General features: G+C 36.8%; 1 protein-coding gene across 1 annotated transcript in view; it reads right to left on the bottom strand.

Moving 5' to 3' along the window:
* Nucleotides 1-15,576, bottom strand: part of PRKDC (protein kinase, DNA-activated, catalytic subunit) — a 79,319-nt gene that overhangs the window by 24,832 nt on the left and 38,911 nt on the right. The window contains exons 49-65 of the mRNA XM_082752973.1: nucleotides 15,332-15,475; nucleotides 14,952-15,103; nucleotides 14,231-14,362; nucleotides 13,682-13,793; nucleotides 12,119-12,243; nucleotides 11,876-12,025; nucleotides 11,289-11,462; nucleotides 10,321-10,419; nucleotides 9,585-9,795; nucleotides 8,794-8,983; nucleotides 8,238-8,453; nucleotides 7,163-7,275; nucleotides 5,836-5,967; nucleotides 4,454-4,633; nucleotides 1,583-1,791; nucleotides 903-1,041; nucleotides 135-323 (exon numbers count right to left, since the gene is read on the bottom strand). Of these exons, the coding sequence (XP_082609099.1) occupies nucleotides 135-323; nucleotides 903-1,041; nucleotides 1,583-1,791; nucleotides 4,454-4,633; nucleotides 5,836-5,967; nucleotides 7,163-7,275; nucleotides 8,238-8,453; nucleotides 8,794-8,983; nucleotides 9,585-9,795; nucleotides 10,321-10,419; nucleotides 11,289-11,462; nucleotides 11,876-12,025; nucleotides 12,119-12,243; nucleotides 13,682-13,793; nucleotides 14,231-14,362; nucleotides 14,952-15,103; nucleotides 15,332-15,475 (2,667 nt within the window). The remainder of the gene's footprint in view (nucleotides 1-134; nucleotides 324-902; nucleotides 1,042-1,582; nucleotides 1,792-4,453; nucleotides 4,634-5,835; nucleotides 5,968-7,162; nucleotides 7,276-8,237; nucleotides 8,454-8,793; nucleotides 8,984-9,584; nucleotides 9,796-10,320; nucleotides 10,420-11,288; nucleotides 11,463-11,875; nucleotides 12,026-12,118; nucleotides 12,244-13,681; nucleotides 13,794-14,230; nucleotides 14,363-14,951; nucleotides 15,104-15,331; nucleotides 15,476-15,576) is intronic.

Genomic DNA, 15,576 nt, shown 5'->3' with positions numbered 1-15,576 from the left:
ATGAGATTGTCTGCTAATTTCCATAATAAAAGTATCCCAAATTATGCAGCTGAATGCTAACCGTAATCATGTTCAGGTGCAGGACACCCCTGCAGACATAAAAACAACACAGTATCAAGTTGATTTGTAAAAACCTGATAAAATGGATCGTTCCATGTTTTGCTTAGGTCTGGGGGTTTACTGCTGTCAATATTAACAGTAGCACAATACTCCAATGATTTCCATTCTGTGAGGTGGTCATAGCATTCCAGAGATGCAAGTTCCCAGAAATCCTTCTCTGCTTCTGTTGGCTCTCCATCTTCCCAGACTTCTTGAGAGAGTGCCTAGGGAATGAATTTAAAGGAGAGGAATGTTCTCAGAATTTAAACCAATGTCAGATTCTGACCCAGTCACTAGTGACTTAAGAACAATAATTGTCTCATGAAAATATCTATTTACCAGAATGTGACAGAACCATTAAAAGCAGAAAATTCAAGGTAGTCAGTATTTATACATAAGTTAATTTCAGATAGCCATTTTCAGTAAACTTGCATTTTTAAAAAGCCAAGTCTTTAAAAGAAGGTTAAAAAGATTCTTCTTTGTTTGTACCTACTGTAACTGGAATTTGCCATGAATACATGCAGTTTGCTCTCTTGGGGGTAGCGTGGCCATAGTGTTCTACTTGTCTGCTTAGGTAATGGTGCATGTGAAGCTTTCTAACAAACTGTTAAAAGTTGCATGCTTACTGCTCTGTTTTGACTGCTCATGGCATCTGTTCACATGTCTTTATAGACTGAACCATCAATCAAACAAAACAAAAGCCATCCTAAAGAACACGCTTCTTTTCAAAATGTTTCATTTTGGCTTATTAGTTTTAAGCTACAAGAAGGATTTGTGAGACAGAATTCTTGTTTTCATTTTACCTCATCATAATATTTAGCTGCTTCAGCATAATCACTCCTTGCTTCTGCCAGTAATGCTTTCTGTGTAATTTCCTTAGTCCCAATCTTACCACTGAAAATACCACGAAGAACATCATAATCTCCAAGAGACCGGTAAAGCCTAGCAATAAGAAGAAGGCAAATATTTTAATTAGCTGAATGGAAGTACATTAAGGGAAGTGTAAGCTATTAAAAATGAAATAAATAAAAAAAATAAATCTGCAATAATATTATAGGCTTGTAATATTAAAAATACATATTTCGTATATCAAATTATAAATACATATTTAACTAGATAAACTTCATCTTGTCTTGTAGGGAAACACCTGAACACTGGAAGCTCTGGCAGCTGAGAAGCTGTAAGACCTGTGGTAGACCTGCGTGGTGCCAGGAGTTGGACTCAATGATCCTTTATGGGTCCCTTCCAACTTGGGATATTCTATAATTCTAAGACATTTTTCAGTAGTGAGACAGCATCATCAGGGTGCACATCTCCCAAGTCTAAGTGCTCTAACTGACACTAACTGACTGACAAGACCTCAAAAGCATACTGAATTTTAACAAAGGGAAGGACTAAACACCCAAATGCCATAAGCCATAAAGGCGGAGTTCTTTGCAAGGCAAACCTGACTAGGAGTAACTTGTCTCAACCCAGAATTTACTTAGCGAGTTCAATCCATCTGATCACGTCTGGGGGAATCTCTGTCCTCCCACGCATCCGCTTAGACGGGGGCTCCTCCGCCGGGCAGAGAGCCATCAGGGCGTGCTCCAGAAGCAGGATGCCCACTGGCTGCTGTAAGCTGGCAAGGCAGCTCGTGCTCACGTTAGCTGAATCCAGTTCCAGTAGCTCTCTGTGCTCGTAGCTCATTTCCTGTGAGATGGAACGAAACAACAGGTGTCAACCTGGTATAAAACTACACTGACAGTTGCCTTCCCTATGCCACCTATTTGGTATCCCTTTCTCACAGTGCAAGCTTTGGAAATAAGCAGTTAAATCTCCAGAAGATCTCAACTCTGAAAAAGAAAAAGAAAAAACACAACAAAAAATCCAGAATGCTCTTCTTTTTGTGCAGTTGCTCTTCGAACAGAGAACAATAGAGAATAACCCCTCTACTTCATCTGTCTCCAGGGACATCGAAGACTGAAGCTACCTCAAAACAAAGTTGTAAGTAACAAGAAATCGTGACTCTGTGCATATTGTTCAACCTGCTACACCTGAGTGACTTTCTGGACACTCTCTAAACAGAAACTGACTGGAAGTGGGAGAGAGGTAAATGAACACACTCACAGTCTGAAGCTTCCCTTCTTTTTTTTTTTTGTTGGTGATGTGCTGCCTGCTACACAACAGCTGCATTTTCCTTAACCTACTGTGTAGCGTGTTCTTGCTATGAGCCAACGGCATGATTAACTATGAACTAAAGGCTTTCTATCCACATACTTACTCAGTTCTAGTAGAATATTCATATTCATATTCATAAAAATACTCATTAGGCTCATTTGTGTACATCTAGTCCTGCCTGATTTAGAGACAAAATTTAGAAGATCTTTATCCTATTTAACATCAGTTCAAATACAGAATAACCCTTTTTTCAAGAATAAATACTCTTGTTTACCTGAAATTTCTTTTTAATACTTAAATCATCCTAAGTACGATAAATATTTCTGAAAAGTAGCAGACTAGTTTATTAAAGCCTTTTTTTTTCTTCCACTTAAGAACCTGAAGGAGAGTTTACATACCTTTAACAAAAGGGAAAGAAAAAACTACTCCTTAAAGGAGTAGACAATAGAACTTTCATTACAAGAAACAGCAATGTATTTTAGGACAAAAATTAATGCTTGATTCTTGCAATACAGTATACGCAAGAATACTAAGTGAAAAATCACTGTGTGGAAATTGTAGTACCAGACTGTGAGAGCAACTAAGCTACATTTCCTAGGCTATATTTTCTTACCAATGGCAAGCACCACAAAAATGGTGGCATATGAATCTGGCTTACAAAATTCATTACACATTTTGTAGAGTTGAGACATGCCAATTACATTCATATTCAATAGAAGAGAGAAAGAGAACAGCTTCTTGTAGCCTCCTGAGCTACAGAACAGGTGGATCCCAACAAGGGGTCTGCATACATTTTATCTACCATTCTGCCAGTATCAATTACATGTGCCCCAGACACTAATACCTTCCCCTGCTACCAACTTCTATGGATTACATCAGGGATGCTCAAATACACAAGCTGAGGCTTGCCTTTGTGCTGCTGTGCTTTCAACAGGGATGGCAAAGAGATGCCCTTACCACTTGTATAAAGTCTGCCTTTTTGACTGATTTTAAATAATCTGTTTTTTGAATCTCTATGTTACGTCTCTTCAGAAAAAAAAAATGTAGCCTAACACAGTGTTTTTAAAGAGGGTCTAATAGCACAGTTTAACACAAATAAGAATAATATCAAGACAGAGAACCAACAAATGAAATGTCAAGAGGGAATATTAACAGATAGCTATTGTGAGATGCTGGCTCCAAAAATACCAAGGCAGCCCAAAAAAAATCCCCATAGCATTTGACCTTTTATGCAGCTGCACAGAAGAAAGTAAACAAGAAATTACATTTTTTCAGATGTGTAAATACAAGTACTAAGAAGCAAAGTTTGTCACTGGTTGAAAAGCTAGTCCAAACTAGATATTCCTCCTGTATTACGAATGACACCTACTGTCACAGGGTATTTAAACTTCCACAACAGGAGGAGGAAACTACTATCTGCCACTCAAAAAAAGTGTTTTGAAAGCTGCAAATCAAACATAACATTAAAATCAACACAGATGAGAAGAATCATTAAATATAGCGATGATGAGCATAGTGATGAGGTTTTTTAATCTCTGAAAATTCAGATAAAAGATGAAATTCACAGACTATTCCAGGTCAGCATATTCTCATAGCATTAGAAGCACACAGAAGCAAAGCAGAAAGGCTTGTGCTTCCTTTTCAGTGGTAGAGCTGTGGCACACGCACTCAGACTTTAGTAGAAACAAGTCTTTCTATCATTACTGAAAATTACCAGACAACTACTTCAGTGGAATAATTTGAAAATGTTGCTGAAAAAATAAATAAGAGATGTTAACAACAAACAATCTGACAGCTACTGATATGCTCAAGACATTGAAGTATTCCTCAATAAGCATTCCCAGAAACAGGAAATATGAGCACCATGACACCCACATAACCTTTTCAATTGTTCACATGGCTTTCATTTAAAATCAAGTCTCCTCTTGTTTCTGCTGCAATTAAGAACATTAGAAGGTGACTCAAACCCTACAGATTAGAAATCATAGAAACCTTGAAAAAATCAGTTCACAGGCCTGAAGTTACTGTGTTCAACTTAACAAGAGCTGCTTGAAATAATCATTTTGTTAACAATTCTATTTTCACCTGTTAAAACTTCAGTAACTGTATTTAACCTTCCCTACCACTGGTTTTACCACACATTGAAACAAACATGTTATGCTCTGCTACTTTCATGACATAAGGTAAACTTTACCTGGATGCATGCAATGAATGGTGGGAAGTAAGAGAGGCTCATACTCAGGAAGTGATTGAAGTCCTTCAGCAGCTTCTGTATGATGACTTTTTTCTCAGAAGGGGTTTTAGACTTTTCTACCTCATGGAAAATTCCACCAAACAAACTGCTGAAAAGCTGCTTGGCAAATGTTGGATCTTTCTGTGAATTACAAGAAACGCAGTTATGGTCACTGAATTTTGCTGTGACCCAATAAACTAACAATAAAATTAAGAGCTATGAACCATCCTGTACCTAGTCCTTATGTGGACACAGTTAGGGAGTGGAATAATTGCATGCCCCACACCTATGCTGGGAATCATTTCAGAGTTACTGTACCATACATTCAAGCCCTACCTTAATTTTTCTACATAACGAAACTCCAAAACATTGTAGGCAATATAGGTTTCAGGTCAGAGTGCTAGCGGAGAGGATAGAATTTACCATTTTCACGTATTCACAATTCCTGCTATGGGAGCCAGACACCCAATATTATCTTATGGACACCATTGCCAGTGAAGAGGGTTTCAGGAAAACAAACAAACCAACCAACCAACAACCAAAACCAGAAGACATCAATGTGTGAAGAAAACCAGACCCAAACATTCAGGGAGCTAACACAGAGACATGTACAGACAGATGGTGCCATATGAGATATAAAGGCATCTTTTCAACCCAGAAACACACTAGCAAATGTAACATAATCCTATGCATCCTAGTCTATAATGGGACTGGAGTTTGGTTTAACTCCTGATTTAATGCTGTTAAGATAATTCATGATTGTACTACTTCCTCCTTTTACATTGAGATAAGGGACCATCAAAAAAAAAATACATAGATAGTCAGGAACACTTTGACTTCCCAAACACTGCAGAATTGGATAGGTTCAACCTATGGTTTCTACCATTCATGGATATGAAAAGGAATACTAGATTAGTTTTACTGACTAGTCCAAGATCAGCCCACTTACAGAGACTTTGCCTGTACTTTTACAACTCCACTATAGCCATGTGAAAGAAAAAAATGGCCATTTTGTTATTATACAAGAAGAGATGTCCTTTGCAATGTCTGTAAAAACCACCACCATTTGTTTCTCAAGCAAATAACCCAGAGGCAATGGACAACAGCTGCTGACTGAGGCCCTCAGTGTTCTGAGGTGCTCAACTTCTTGAGGCAAGGTACATCTCTCATCGCTGGATGAGGCATAGGAGAAACACTGTACCTCAAAACGCAGTCTTTGAAAGCATATCATGGCAGTTGATTACAAAACAACAAATCAATTTTGAAAGCAGTTGCCTGACTGCATGTCATTTTCCCTACAAAAACAGAAAACTTCACAAATGCCATCTGAAAAGAAGACACACCTGAGCAAGGCCCTGCAGAGGAGCAATGAGGCTGCAGTATTCAATCTGGATGTCAGGAAGGTCTCCCACACGGTAACTTCTGTACAAAGTAACCTGGGCATCATACTTCATCTTCAGCTCAGATTTAATCTCCTGAAACGTTAAAAGAGAGTCATGTTAAACAGAAAGAGATGTATCCAGATAAGACATGTAATCACAGCAAATACATTTTCTCTAAAGCTGTAATATGGTTAAACCCCAAATGATCTTAACAGACAGTTACATAAAGGAGAGAATGTATACTTTAGCATAGTGGAAGAGGGAAACAGAAGAAAGCTTGAAGATTTTTTCTCAACTTTAAACACTTCTCATCTTGTCATTTAAGCCCATTTTTCTTCTACACAACTTCAAAGGAATTATTTTCAAAAGACATCCGAGAGAAATATCCTGGAAGAAGTTAGGCCTTGGCTAAAGGTATTTCCAAATACTTTCTCGCTCATGATCTACTTTTTCCTGTTGCCCCATCAGGCATTTGTTACAGCTTCTTTCTCTTGCAGGGTGGGAAGAAAGGGGAGCTTTGGTCTAACAGTAAACAAGGTGGCAGAAATAGGTGTTTGTGGGGCTCTTCCAGATATAAGTCCAATTTATATAGATGTCTGCAGCAGCACAGAATTACAAGTGTGTCTTAAACTTAACTCTCAGTCCCGTGTTATTTTGTTCTTGTTTAACTGTTATCATCTTTGGATGACAATATATTATTTTAGTCACACAAACCTTTGAAAAACTTCTACAGAGCTTCAAGTGTCTTTAAATTAATCATGAGTATGAAGCACAGCCATATAGTACTAAGTAATGTGTATAGTATCAAGTTTGTGGTTCTGATAAACACTCACTCACTACTGACTTTCCTTCAGGTCAAAAGTCCTCAGCAGTTCAGGTTAGCCTAGCAGCTGTAACACATTTTTGAGTTCACTTTCAGAAAATGGATAATGTTTTCTAACTATTTACGCAGAGTATTCTCACTTCAAGCTTTCTAGTTTCCAGGATGACAACTGTAAAGAGCTTCTGGTGTGAACATTTCTCTTTGCTGCTGGTGATTCTATCATATAAGATCACTTTGTACACAAAGCAGAAGAATGGGAATGTTACCCAGTACTTCTCTCACTCACACCAAGTGACATCATTTAACTTGAAGCACAAAAATAGCATATTTCCAACTAAAACCTTTTAAAGCAGCAACTGGCATCTTACACCTACTCCTTCTTCACACACCTGCTTCTGGAGATGAAGTACAAGACTGCAGATGAGATTGGGACTTAAGGTTTTAAACTTATCTGGATTGACAAACCTGTTCTCTTTTCTGCTCAGCCACACCTTTTCTAGCATAAATCAGACTGACTTTCTCTCGGTCCTTCAAGAAACGTCTCCGCAATCTTAGAATTTCTGCTCGTTCTTCTATACCTGGGTATAAAGTAGAACATCATCTTACAGTTTTAGTTCTGGAGAACATACATTCATGCCCACAGCTTTTCTTTTCTCAAACTTCAGATGTAACGCAACAGTATCACATAATAACAGCAGGTGATAACAGCATATTTCTTTGTTCTTTAAATTTCTGTTACAGAACTGACAACGGAGCAACTCCTGCTCAGGTTAGTCACGGAGAAAATCAATTTTATACTGTTCTCTTCAGTCCATTTCCTTAGAAAAAAAAAGGAAGGAGCAAACAAAAGCATACCACTATAACTTGTGTTTGGCTGGTAGAAGACGAGGGGCTGATTGGGAGGTAGACTGACTTCTCTTTCAGTTGTTCACTATGATCCATTCAAAACTGTCCTGAGATGCTTCTCATATTGAAAAGGCCAATTTCAGTAGTTCTCTGCCTAAGCTTCTACACTTACCCTTTCAGTCAAAATTTTAATAACAAGGATGGTAAAGACAAAATGAGCAGAAAATGGGGAGAAGGAGCCTAAGCTATTAATAGAGCAGTGCTAACTTTTTTTTTTGGTTGTAAACTGGGTGGATAAAGGAACATTTTCAGATAAAAGCAGGTTATTCCACTGCTGGATTGTATCCTGTTGCAGAACATATCTACACACCTGAAGTGGGGAGGAAAAAATATTTACAAATTGTTCAGTTTCTTTAAAGAGCTGTGCAGTTAAATTTAAAACACAAGGGACAGAACTGACATTCACACTACATCATCTGAGATGGCAGAAGGATAGACCACACTACCTGGCTTCTTACCCAGTTAATTTTTTTGTCTGGCAATGTACAGTTTTTACAATTCTTAGAAGTCTTTTTTTTTTTTTTTCTGGCAATATACACAAATATGTTGATGCTTATGCAAGTATCAACATACATTCCTGGAAACAAGATCTCACAAACTGAACCTCAATAAGAATGCCACAAAGATAACAGACCTTTAGTTTTGCTGTCCACCTCATCTTCAGGTAAAGCCAACCTTTTTTTTCCAAAATCTGGCCCCACTGGTTTAAAGGCTGCTTGTTTAAATTTTTCACTCCGTTTGCTAACTAACAGCATAGATGAAGACAAGGATTCCGAGGATGAAGGAACCGTATACTCTGCCAATGTGTCAATGCTGTTTCCAGTTAGCCAATTAAAAGAACTTCTACCACCTGTAAAAAAGTAATTGTAAAACAGTAATAATACAGATGAAAACATCTTTGAGGCACAATTTTCCTTCCCCAAAAATGTAATTCCCAGTGTTTATAATCAGAACAGATTTCAAGCTGTTATATAAGAAACACTTAAATTAAGCAGACTATAAAAAGTGTATCAGACAAATAAAAGTGTGCTATGTTTTCTCTCATAACAACAACAACAAAAAGCTCTTGAAAATAGAGTATTAAGTGCATTTACTTTTACATCAAAAATTCACATGCAGCAGGAATGAGGAGAATGGAATCGTTCTTATAGCAAGCAACATGATTTCAGAAGATACCAGTCTGGACTTACTGACGTTCTGTGTAGGAGTAAATTCGTATTGTCTTTGGGTAGCCCTCACTTGACCACCTACTGAGCCAGAAAAGGACGGGGATCTTTCTTGTGACAAATTCTTGTTAGTACTCTGTGAAACTTGAGTCTCTACAAACATAGGTGTGAGCATAGTACTTCTGTAACGCCAACTGGAATCAATTACAAAGTCCTGTAAACGCAAAAATATTTTAATAAGAATAATGAGAGTGAAGGCTTTTTTCTTTCCTTCCTTGAAACAGGATAACAGAAATGAAAGCATAGCATTTAAAATATCATCCTACATACAGAGGCAGGACATTAAAAACAAACAACACAAAAAACAAACAAGTAAAGCCAAGGAAAACCTTCCCAGAGCTCAGCAAAAAAGCTCACTAATTTAGACTGGTCAGCTGAGGACTGATTTATAGCTCTTGTACTAGTATTCTTGTTTCTTCACAATTTTTCTCCAGTTTAATTTGCTTTTCTCTACTATCCTCCCCACGACTTCCACCCCAACTATTCTCTTTAAAAGTATTTCAGCACTCTACACATTAGCTATACCTGTATATATAATTAAATCTTTCTTTTTTTGAGAAGAAAGCAAAATTATTCCCCCCACAAAATTACACTGATACCATGCATAACCCAGCTCTGTTGAAGATATTAGTTATGGATCTCGAAACACGTTTTCAATCAACTCCCTCACTACACCTTTCTTGTCAAAGTGGTAACTACCATCAGGATTGGAATTTGTCACATGGTTACGCTGAGGATAACACAATACTATTCACCTGAAATTTGCATTCAGATAGTGGATGCTCAAACATTTTTCTGGAATAATCTGGGCTCTTGCTGGTCATTTCAAGCAGAAAATTTGTGATTAGACTCAAGTACTGCGTTTCAATCTTGGTAGAATACAAAGAGCTTAACAGTGCCAGCATGCGATCAAGAATATTTGCAGGTAGCCTTGTCTCATCACTCCAAAAATTCCTAACAATTAATCTGTAACAATAAGGAATGAAGTTATTCTTTGCTATCAGCAAACAAAATGCAACACTATCAAAAAAAGATCAATTTAAAATACATAACAATGTCTTCAGTTAAGCCTTTCACATAGATGTGCCTTTTACATAGATTTCCACATTCATCTACCATGCTCTACAGCATTTAACTGGTGTTATAAAGGTTTACACTGAGAAAGATGTTCATGTTAAGTTATTTTTTTGTGTCTGTGTATAGCGAGCACCTTATTCAAAAACTTCAGAATGTCAACACAGAATTAGGTCTAACATACTGAAAAAACTTCTCCGTGGCTTAAAGCTCTCAGTTACACTTAGATTTGGTGTGACAGTATGGGATGAAATTTTATAAGTTAACTTACTGAAAGAAAAGGAAATGTTATCTGTTACTCTTTCATATTTCAAATACTTTAAAAACTGCTGTGGATCAAAGCTTATATTACAAACAAGGAAACAGCAATTCAAGGATTTGTTACTTCAGACAGCAATCACAGCACTGTTTACTCACTGCAGTTCGGCATTCTCATCAATCAGTCCTTGAAGCAGGATTTCTTTTGCCAGTTTGAGTACTTCCTGAGAATCACCATCTGCTTGGCTTTCTGGATCACTGAGGATAGGAGAAAAACATTTCTTAATGAATTCTCTTATTAAAAAAATAGGAGGATAAGGATGGTTGGAGAGACTAAAGAACCCACCCTTCTCAAAAGAAAATATCAACTTGGCATGACAACAAACATTTTTCATAACATGAGGTCTTTATTCTCTGAAATGGCTCACCTCCTCACTACTTAAAATAAAAATCAAAAATAAAAATCAGAAGACTAAATGAGTTGCTAGGTTTTTACTATAAAGGCCTGGCAGAAATAATGCTGAATTTGCAAGGTTAAAACTGACAAAAAAACAGTGACACCTTTTCCCAAGTGACACTGAAGTAAAAATCACCTGTACTTTTTTCTTCACCATAATTATCCATTTAAATAGTAAACAGTTATATTACTCAAAAACATACAACAGGACCCCACTACGTTAGATAATACAACAGCAACCTACTTGCAAAAAGCGTATGACTGTTTCCTAAGTCAAACAGAAATAAAGGTACTTTGGCATTATCCGGATCTGTTCAATCTTATGGTATAAAGATGTTCATTCTAAGGTGTACAACTCTTACTACAGTTATAAACTCTGGCAACAGGAAAAAAAAGCAGAAGCATCAGAGCTAAGACCTCTTATGGCATCATGCTGTGGTGATGCAGTATCCTAGTTTTGGGCTAAAGTTAGCTCCACGTTCTTGTCCCTTAGTTTAAATAATAAAATGTCACCAAAGGTATGAGGCTACCAGGGCAAGCCACAGGACCTATTTGTTCAAGAATGGGAAAATCCCATACCAAGGGACATAAGTTAGAAAATAATGTTAGGAGAAGTTTCACTCTGCTTGTGACAAACCGCTGAAAGACAGCATCTGTAGTGAATACGCACCTGTAATTATCATAAATCCACATCAGAATATCATACATGGACCGTCGACATAGTACAGAAGGGTGAGAAATAAACCCTGTTACTCCAGGAAGAAATTCTTTAAGTTCTGGTGGTTTTAGCTTTGACAGCATCTTGTATACTATATCCAAACAAACCCTTTGCCTCTCATCATCCCTAAAGATGAAGAAGAAAAAAAAGAATAGTTGCATTGTTTTCGCTCTTCATTGTTACACATAGAACCAGAGTATCAGCTTACTTTTTAACAATAGTATTTGCTTTCACATAAAGGGCTTTAAGCAAATACTTTTTAGTCCAACCTAGAAGTAAGAATACAACTAAATCAATACATATCGAAGATGAAATTCACATCCTAGTGAATAGGAGCTGGTATTTCATCTTAACACTTTGCAGGGATTTTTATTTGTTTTTCACAGTGAGCTAACATCCAGATTCTGTTTGCTCAAATTAGGAGAGCAATGGCCAACACAGGAACGTGCAGCCGGAGCATAAAATTTTTGTGGCCAACGCAGAACATATCATCAAATCTTAGACTGTGTCTCCACATTTGTAACCATGTGGCTACTCACCTGTGATTCATGATCTGCATGAAGTCTTTACTCTTCAATTCCAAGTAGAGATCGGGTATTTCCTCCGCCCGGCACATTATTACTTCCAGGCAGTAGGTTTTCATCACACCATGAAGTTTCGGTATCAAAAAGAACACTGCATTCATAAACCTTAATGTGACCAGAAGCCCGTGAAGAAAAGCATGTTATTCTCTATTATTCCTCTAGATCTACAATGCACGTACCATGTATGTCATGACATACCTGTCAGCAAGAGGAGGAAAATTCTTGACTACTTTATTCAAGCATATTATAAACTTGTCCTGTTGGGTGTTCTGATGATGTTTTAATTGTTTTACGACACAATCATAAACTTGATCTTCAAGTATCTGAGAATTAGAAAGACAGTATGTCAAGCATAGCCACGAAACTCAATCGCCTTAATGACACAGACTATTGCTACTGTACTGTTTGTTTGTAATGCATTTTGATAGGTAAAATTTGCCTGCCTCATCTTGACATTTATGGTGCTTCATGGCTGCTGAACACGATTGCCTAGTTTAACAATATGTTTCTGAGCTTCCGTTGATTGGTTTGGAACCAACGCCTTAATTTTGAAATACAAGTTGCTTAGTATGCTTACATAAATAGTAACTATTCTGTATGGCAGATTTCCAGCTACTGTATGTAAAAAAGACATTTTTAGTGAAGACATTTAGTGAATGCATCAGCAACCTTCACTAAACATCAAAGAATAAGCTTTATGTAGTATAAAATATTTATTTACTAATTTATTCAAAGTACTGCTTTTAATGGAAATTGGAAAACTAAGGAAGAAAAGGCTGCAGGAATTCCATATACAAAGGATGTTATAAAAACTGTATAAAATAAAAATAAAAGTAATTAAATGGGGCGAGATGTAAGAATGTCCCACAACATCAGGCTAATAGTAGACCTAGTCAGTATCTTGGTATTTTTGTAGCAGCAGATGCAGAATGATATTTAGGGGTAGCAAAGCAGCTGGGCTGCATTGTCCTTCTTTTTATCTCATAGACCAAAACATGCATCCATCATTAGGTTAGGGAACTTAGACTGTACATTGTTGTCTACTGTTTTCAGAACCTGTCCATGGAATTTTTTTTGTGTATAAATTTGCCTAATTTGCCCTTGAACCTATTAATGCTACTTACCTCCAGAACCTGCTGGGGTAACTAATTGTAAAGAGATACTTCTACTATCTGCCTTAAACTGATTTCTATGAACAAGCACTATCTCCTGGTTCTAGCACTGCAAGATTTAGTGAATAGCAGTTTTGCATTCACTTCATCCACTGCTTAGAAAATAGATTCATTATCCACATCTACCACAACAAGTGCTAAAAAAAAATGAAGACAATAGCTTTGAATTTTACATCAGTACTAGCAAGTTATTAAACACCTTCAGATACAGCTACTCAAAAGGTAGCCCCAAGCCTCCCAACTTCGAATTTCCCCCCCCTTTTTGTTTTTATAAAAACAAACGACAACAAAAAAAAGCAACCACCACAGAACCCCACAAAACTTTAAAGTATACCACGCCAGCATTGCTGGTTGGCAGAAGCTGAACAAAGCCCATTTGCTAGCTTCAAAAGAGTGGGGCAGAAACTCTGCACTTAAGTCTGTTCTAAACCTTTCTTCTTTTTAATAGTTTAAACCCTTAACTTAATCTGTTGGACAAAGACTGTTGAGTTTTAAAAACATTTATTTCTTGAGCTGAATTGAGTAGTCATATAAAAGATATGCACAGAATTAAGACAGGAATGGTCACACATCTAAAACAGTTACTCACATTTTCTCTCTCAGCAATGTATTGAAGAGCAAGTCCCAACACTTCTGCTGCAGCTGCATAAACTTCTTTATACCTTAATAAGCCCATGTTACTGGTCAAAGCCTGGAAATACCTAACACAAAAGGTAGATCTGCTGTAAGCCACCACTCCAGCATTCATTTTTACACTGAAACAAGAACTCACCTGAGCTGCCTAGGGGCACAGTGATTGCTTTTAGAAGAGCTCAGTACAGCAAAATACAGATTCCCACCTACAGTGTTTCAAATCCCTGCTTTGGGAGTTTCTGACTCTGTTAACTCCCATGAAACTGCAATCCAGGGGCCCACTGTAAGAAAGCCTACATCCTCCACAATATTTTCCAAAATAAATTAGCTCTGCAGTTTGCAAAAAGCATTACATGGTGACAGACTGTAGCTGAGGGACAATAGGACAAAACTTTCCAATGAATGAACAATACAACTCCAGTACTTTATGCTGACGAGATAGAGCTACTCTCTTTGTCTTTATGTTTTATTAATTTAATTTCTCCAGAAAGTTGATTTTTCTCACCTGCCACGATCTATTTCACACTTTGGGTCAAAGGGAGCTAAATTGTTGGCAAGAACAATTCCCAGCAACTGAATTCCCACTGAGTTGTCCTTTGTATCAGGATCTCCAGTAGAAAACTTTTCAAATATTAAACTGTTGGATAAAAACATAAGTAATGATATACATGATAAAGCCAAAAAATATACACACCACAAATCATTCACTTTGTGCATGTGTATGTAGACACATACAACCCCACCAAAACAAGCATGTGTACATATATAGAAAGCATGTGTACATATATATATGCATCTACATTCCACCAAAAGTAGAAAACATTAAGAAAAAAATAATTCACTTCAATGAATAAGACTTTACAAATTAAAATTCCAAACAAGAGTTTGTTCAGAAGCACAGCAGATCACAAAACTCTTCCTAAGAATACATTGGTATTCAATGACAATACATAATATTTCAAACAAAAAAAACAACTCTTTGCAAAGATTACTCTTGCTTCTGTTGTTGCTGTTGTAATTCTCTACATGTTCTCTCTGTCTTTCTCTGTCTCTTCTCTGTTTAACAAATTAAGTTTCAACCTTTGGAGAGTTAAGTTCTGAAGTTTTACTGTCAATTCCAGGGACGAAAAGTTTACTATAGCAGCTGCATTTACCTTGTCATCCCCTTTGATAATATTCATTTATAGTCTTGAAATATTGGCAAAAGAAAGTTCTGAATTACTTACTTATAAGGTATGGAGAGACAGTTTTTCCAACACTCTATAACTGTCTTTATGATTTCCAGATTGTGTCTGAACACAGCTCTTTTTGGGTGAAAAGCATTCTTCATCAAGAATTCAAGCAATCTGTTAGCTAAAATCTCATCCTTAACATTTCCCTATAGGGAACAAAAATAAACATAGCGACTCCATCATTAACATAAACATTTTGCTTTTTGATAGTAAGTAAATAAGCTATTTTTGAAGTTAATATCCAAAAGAAACAGTGGACTGATGTAGAAAATTATTACAAGTACATAAAAAGTACATAAAAACTAGTCTCACTCGCTCCTTAATAAATAGTTACTGAAATTGAAATAATAAAAATTAATTTCACATTTTCTTACTTTGGGAGTGGTAACACTTGTCCAGGAAAGAACAGTAACTGTTATTTCCACTACCATGTAATGAATCCCTTCACCTCCATTATTCCCAGAAACAACAAGCTGCAGCAACGGACCAAGCCACTGCTTTGCATAAGGTCGGAAAACCTATGGAAAATGGAAGAATCAGGGATCAAATACAGATTATCCAACTATTCAAAATCCTGAATTCAATAAATTATTAAATACTGTTCAACAAGTCAGTAATT

This window comes from Aythya marila (genome assembly GCF_965140915.1).
Source record: "Aythya marila genome assembly, chromosome: 2".
Lineage (NCBI taxonomy): Eukaryota > Metazoa > Chordata > Aves > Anseriformes > Anatidae > Aythya > Aythya marila.
The sequence above is the reverse complement of the archived record's forward strand: the minus strand, read 5'-3'. Positions and strand labels throughout refer to the sequence as shown.